This window comes from Nerophis ophidion, linkage group LG06 (genome assembly GCF_033978795.1).
Source record: "Nerophis ophidion isolate RoL-2023_Sa linkage group LG06, RoL_Noph_v1.0, whole genome shotgun sequence".
Classification (NCBI taxonomy): Eukaryota; Metazoa; Chordata; class Actinopteri; order Syngnathiformes; family Syngnathidae; genus Nerophis; species Nerophis ophidion.
Genome location: NC_084616.1, coordinates 51,772,302 through 51,779,413, shown reverse-complemented (window position 1 = coordinate 51,779,413; position 7,112 = coordinate 51,772,302). Strand labels below are relative to the sequence as shown.

Sequence of the window (7,112 nt, the reverse complement as noted above, 5' to 3'; positions counted from 1 at the left end):
TAAGCCATCTTTTAAACCATGCTGACTGAGAGGCGGGATGCGAGGAAGTAAGGAGGGAGTCTGCGTGTGACCCGACTATGCGCGCGACTGACACTGAAATCACTCACTTTTACTCAAAGACGTGCCGTAACTTTTACTCAGACATGCCCCGAAAAAAAAAAAAAAATTGGCCCGCCAATTTAAGACCATTGAGTACTGACTTTAAGACCATCTTAGGAATTTCTAATAAATTTAATACTTTTTAAGGCCTTAATTTTAGACACATGAATTTAATACTTTTTAAGACATTTTAAGGATCCGCGGATACCCTGATGTATATATATATATATATATATGTACTGTATACCGGTACTAGTACAGTGTCACACTACTAATTAATCTTTTTTTTAATTTTTTTTACCGTTATGACGGCACACCTTCACGTCATGACATTGCTGGGTTTACGAGTCAAGGAGCGTGTTTGGCAGTGCACAATCACAAAGTATTTACAAGCAGACACGGTGTGTCGACAGAAAAGGGTGGACTGCATGCACTCGGGTCGAGAGTGAAGTTCTGCCTCAAGTTGAGAAGTTCAAGTATCTCGGGGTCTTTTTCACGAGTGAGGGAAGAATGGAATGCAAGATTGACATACGGATTGGTGCAGACTTGCACTGGTCTGTTGTGGTGAAGATAAAGCTGAGCCAGAAGGCGAAGCTCTTGATTTACCGTTCAGTCTACGTTCCTACCCTCACCTATGGTCACGAGCTTTGGGTAATGACCGAAAGGACAAGGTTGCGAATTCAAGCGGCATAAATTAGTTTCCTGCTCTTTCACATTGAGAAGAGCCAGTCGAGATGGCTCAGGCATCTACTACAGATGCCTTCTGGACCCCTCTCTGGTGAGGTGTTTCGGGTATGTCTAGCCGAGAGGAGACCTTAGGGCAGACTTAGGACACGTTGGATGGACTATGTTTAACAGCTGGCCTAGGAAAGTCCTCAGTATCTCCCCTGTAGAACTAGAGGAGGTGGCTCGGGACAGTGAATTTGGGACATCTCTGCTTAGACTGCTGCCCCCGTGTCCCGCACTCGGATAAGCGGTGGGAAAAATGGATGGATGGATGGATCTAAATATACAATATATACGTATAAATGTATATAATATAATGTCTTCAAATGTTTTTGTTTATTTTACTAAAATAGAGACTTTTTGAGGTTAGAACAAATTATTTATGTCTACATTGATTCTTATGAGGAACGATGCTTCACTTTGCAAACTTTTCGGTTTGCGAACAATGTTAAAGAACTTCTTAATAATTTCCCCTCTCTGGGATTATTATAAAGTATTTCTGATTCTGATTCTGATTAAGTTCGTGAATCGAGGTTGTACTGTAAAATGATAATTGTTTTATGCCTAATTATCACATAGCTTTAAGTTTTTGTTTTTTTATTAATAAATAAGTAAAATTTAAAAAAATATATTTTTCAAGGAAAAAAAGCCCAAATGGACGTATTGTATGAAAAAAAACTCTCAGTTTTAATCAAAATCAGCAACTTTGAGGCTTTACAAACGCTCACACATGCATGATGCTTGCTTTTCTGATAAAGTATTAAAGATGGCAGATCATTTAAATACTTTCATACTCTACATAACTTGAAGTACAATTATATTGATGCTCTAATATCAGATATCAATACTGAGTCAGTCCAAGCCAATCTAATCCACTTTATTTATATAGCACATTTAAACAACAATAATGTTTCCAAAGTGCTGCACAGCCATGTTAAAAACAATATTATGCTCCACCAATGACTGAATAAAACAAAAAATGAATAAAAATAAAACAAATAAAAACAATATAAAAACAAATATGATTAAAAACTATTTTAAAGGGTAAAATCAATTAAAACAGTAAAATAAAAATCAAAGTGTATAAAAAACACAGAGGACAACAGAGTCCAACATCCAAGTACAGTGGTATTTAAACTTACAATGTGTTGCGATACAACCTGTCACACAACCAAGAAGTTGAGGTTCTACTAGAAGTCAGGAAGCGCTTTAAAAGGGGAACTGCACTTTTCAAAATTGTAGCCTGTTATTCACAATCATTATGAGAGACAAGTACACACATCTCTTTAAAAAACAACCATTTGCAATATGCTGTTAATGGGAGTTCTCTTTTTTGCCTTCATCCATTCATCTATTTTCTACCCCTTGTCTCTTTTAGGGTTGCGGCACCTGCCATTAGGCGGGAGGCAGGGTACACCTTGGAAAACCCTCTAAGACAACTTAAAAACCCTGTATTAAAGTTTTATGTACACACTTTAAATATATATAACATGTAGTCATAGACATTTTAATAATATTAAATATGTACAATACTTCCCATATTTTGATTATTTTAAGCGTTACCAGAACTTTTTCTCCTGGGCAAATTTATTTCAGTGAACATAGCAACACACTTCTTAAATTTCAGCAACAAAGGCGTGGGAGAGTGGCTGTGGAGAGGGAAGTCTGGGCTTCCCTGCTTAGGCTGCTGCCCCCGTGACCCGACCTCGGATAAGCGGAAGAAGATGGATGGATGGATGGAAGGCGTGTGTTTTCTTATCATGGCAGACTTCATAAGAGACGACAAAGATGACTGTTTTTGGACAAATGAGGATTCACAACCTTATATTTTTTAACTTGAATAAGCGGAGGATGAATTGGTGGCTATAGAAGTTAAGCGAGCACGAAGAGAAAGTTTGGGGAGACATAACTCGACCTTGTAAATTTTGGAGCTTGCCAACATGTCGACAGAGGTGGAGTGCTTCTGCTGCACATTGTGCCACACAATGTTATTATTGACGGAAAGGCTTTTTTTTTATCTGGCAAGGAGGATACTGCTCAAAGAAACTTCATCACAATGAAAAACAAACTGTTTGTGCTAACAAACCCTGCTTGCTCAAAATCAACTGGAAACGTCACCCGCCAACTTGACCAAATGGACAAATGTCCATTGAATACGTCACTATAATATTGATCATGATACATGCAGCACACCATGCCGTTGTTATTACAACTACATACACTGTCAAGCTAGTTGTTTACAAACAAAACATGAATTGTGGTCTAATACTGTACAGTTACTGTAATATGATTGTTAATGTTTTTCAGTCAGTACAAATTGGTGTCCTATCTCATTATGTTGTGCATTACAAACATAAAAGCTGGTCAGCTGTTTATGGCTAATGCCGTAGCTTGCCGTCGCAAGGCGATGTGTTACTATGTTGGATAAACGGTTCCTCTGTGTGCCCTCTTACAATAACAATTCTGCTACAGCTCGGTTATTATACAAAAATAAAAAATGTAGTATTGAATTATTATTGGCGTTTTTTTGATGCATTTGTATGATTTAAAAAGCAGAATGGCTTGTTCCCATTAGCACAATTGCTCGCTACCTAGAACGAGCCAGTTATTACAAACTAAAATGCAAAAATGCGATTGTGAACAATAATCGAAATTCCAAAAAAGTGTAGTTTCCCTTTGAAGATAAGTCAGGAATTTAGCCAATAGTCATGACTTGCAGACAATTTTGGATCATGACCATCGTGACCATCACTTCCCATCGAATTACTGACATTTGACATCCGAACTGCATGAAATAATGGCTTTTTCATCAAATATATAAAAATTTTTAGAATAGTTGGATCACATCATGAGTTTAGTGAGCACATGTTGTTATACCTTGCCGGAAATGTTATCATCAAGCACATACCATATTCCCTTGAATAGCCGCCGGGCATGTAATATCCGCCTGCCGGGTCAAACTCGCTCCACAAATTTATTAGCGCATGCTTACTTATACCACCGGGGTCACAGTTTTTACTTCACGAGTGACGCTTCCCCTGTCGTCATCTCCTAAATGGTGGAGGAGGTTTTTTTTTTGCTTTTACTATGTGTAAACCAGGGGTCTTGTTCCACAGCCATACAGATCACACTGATGGTTGTGCTATAAAACAACTTGTCTTTAACATTCTTACTAATATGCGCCACACTCTGTGAAACCACACCAAACACATTTCTGGAGAACATTGGCTCTGTAACACATTATACATGCAACATAAGAATTACCCAGAATTCCAAAGCATCCATGACTCTTGGCCATATTATACACCTTGCTAGCAGCAAACCCACCCCCCCTCCCCTCCCCCTCTCCGTGCGCAGGTTGAGGTGGGCAGGGTTGGAGGCGCGTGTATAATATAGCCAAGGGTCATGGATGCATTGGAATTCTGGGTAATTCTTATGTTGCGTTTATAATATGTTACAGTGCCAATGTTCTCCATAAATGTGTTTGGTGTGGGTTCACAGAGTGTGGCGCATATTAGTAAGAGTGTTAAAGTAGTTTATATCACAACCATCAGTGTAAAAGGTATGGCTGTTGACCAAGTATGCATTTCAATCTCGTATGAGAAGCAGCGATATGCATGCGTCCGACCGGCACGCAAATAGCATGGTGTAGAGCAGTGGTCCCCAACCACCGGGCCGCGGCCGCAAAATAATTTTTTATTTTTTATTAGTTTTTTTATATCACACTCAATTTTTTACTGCATGAATGGCAGGAGTGAGAAGAGGTTTTAAAATTATTAGCGCCTGCTTACTTTTACCGCATTCCTTGAATAAGAGCAGGAGTGAGAAGAGGTTTTAAAATAATTAGCGCACCGGCGGCTATTCAAGGAAATACGGTACTATAATAATTACTTTATTTCTAAATGCACCTCTTAAACATTGCTTATGTTAGGCAATTAAGGTTATATTATTGTTATCGTTGGAAAAATCGTATGATAATTGAATACTCAGACCCACCACTGGAGTCTAATTGTGAAAGCTGGAGATCGTAGGTGGACATTTAGAACACAATAGGTTTATTCTCTAGGTTATTGTGAATTACTTGACATTATCTCAGAATTATATCACTAATTTTACCCACAGGACTAATTCTGGATCTATGTTTAAAAACCGATCAGGGCTTTTGGCTGTATGTACCTGTATGGTGTCTTGAATAAATAACACTCTTGCCAAAAGGGGTGTGGATTCATTTCTAAAAGGATGAAATATCTAAAGGGCTGCTGCCTCATACAAGCAACCAAAGTGGTTTGTTCTGGCTGAATACCAAGATGACTGACGATCATTACCATTCTCTGTGCTGAGCACTCTCAGTAGCTGGGATACACAAAAGGAAAAAGGATGAGGATGAGTGAAACAGAAAGGAGACACTGTAACACAAAACCCATGCCAAATTCTCTTTTCTGGGTTGTCCAGAGAAAATAAATCAGACACGTTCACACAATTCTTAGTGTGCTTTTGCAAATGTAAAATGCTAAAAGGGTTACATAAAATAAAAATAAAAAACTGCAATGCTCATTATTGTGATATGTTCTCTACAAGGTTCTTCTGTGTCTGTCTACATCTCCAGTAACACTCTACAGCTCACTGGGGAGCTGAGGCAGAAGTTGCCAAACATCAATAATTCATTTTTCCAAAACAAGGAAGATTAAGATGAATTGGAAATGAAAAACAGATTTTCTGCTGGGTGGAAAAGGCCAAGTATGTATTAAATAACACAAATGTGTTTGAGGAAAGAAAAAAAACAACAACTTGGCTTCACTAACCTGCTTCTTTGGAGAGCTGTGTGAAGGCCTCCACTCCTTTCTCTCCATAGCTGCCTTCTGAAGCGATGGTGGAAACGTAACTCCATCCCAACGCTCGAATTATATCCACCATGGCCTGGGCCTGAAAGGAGTCTGGAGGAACCACTCTTGAGAAGAAGTCATAGCGCCGGTCGTCACTCAACTCCGGAGCTGTCGACGCATAGCTGATCTGAGGGATCTAGAAAAGAAGAAGAAAGGGAATGTTTACGTACTCTGGAAAGGGTCATCCTACTCATCAACTATTGCAACTCTCACCTGTTTGGTCTCCCTCATAAGTCACTTCACAAACTTCAGCTTCTCCAGAACTCTGCAGCCCGGACAATCACCAGAACCCATTCAATCCAGCACATCACCCCTGTTCTGCAGCAACTCCGCTACTACTCATCAAACATCCTATCCACTTTAAAATAATTCTCCTCACTTTCAAAGCCATCCATAACCTCTCTCCATCATATCTCTCTGACCTGTTCCATGTCGCCACACCCTTACATTCCCTAAGATCCTCTTCATCCATCCATCCATCTCACTGTCCCCTTATTTAAACTTTCCATCATGGGTGCCCGAGCTTTCAGCCGCTCTGCCACACATCTTTGGAACTCATTACCACCAGACTTTCGCAACTTGGAATCATTATCATCTTCAAGTCAAGACTCAAAATACACCTATACCGGACTGCTTATTCTTTGTAATCATCCTATCTTATATATCTTTGTTGTTATTATTGTTGTTTTTATCCAATTTGATTTTATTGTTTTGATTTTGTACTGTGACCTTGAGTGCCCAGAAAGGCGCCTTATAAATAACATTTATTATTATTGTTATTATTATTATTATCCTGTGTTCCTGGCTGAAGATAATCAACCATGACAATTTGATAAAGGTGGGCTTATGCATTCAGCTACAGTATTTCTTGGCAGACACTTCCTGGAGTCCCTCCTGGTTGCCTAGAACCTGCACTCAGGGTGGAAAAAGTGGGTGGAGTTATTTTAGGAAAACTCCTCTATCGTCATGGTCCAGGTGTCATTCCTGCATTGCTTCAAACATGCTCCATAATATATAACATACAATGATACGATATATAATATGATGTGATGTGATGTGATATACTGCGGTCAAGCGACCTTAAAGAGAGTGATTAATTGAAAACAGCCCTCAAATTGAAGTATTTTATTTTAAATGCATTATATTATTATAGGCAGCACGGTGGAAGAGGGGTTAGTGTGTCTGCCTCATAATACGAAGGTCCTGAGTAGTCCTGAGTTCAATCCCGGGCTCGAGATCTTTCTGTGCGGAGTTTGCATGTCCCCCCCGTGACTGCGTGGGCTCCCTCCGGGTACTCCGGCTTCCTCCCACTTCCAAAGACATGCACCTGGGGATAGGTTGATTGGCAACACTAAATTGGCCCTAGTGTGTGAATGTGAGTGTGAATGTTGTCTGTCTATCTGT

At 39.5% G+C, this 7,112-nt stretch overlaps 1 protein-coding gene across 1 annotated transcript in view; it reads right to left on the bottom strand.

Annotated features, from left to right (window-relative positions):
• LOC133554901 (metabotropic glutamate receptor 7-like) overlaps positions 1 to 7,112 on the bottom strand; it is a 297,424-nt gene that overhangs the window by 147,450 nt on the left and 142,862 nt on the right. The window contains exon 2 of the mRNA XM_061904168.1: positions 5,628 to 5,844. Coding sequence (XP_061760152.1) covers positions 5,628 to 5,844 — 217 coding nt within the window. The remainder of the gene's footprint in view (positions 1 to 5,627; positions 5,845 to 7,112) is intronic.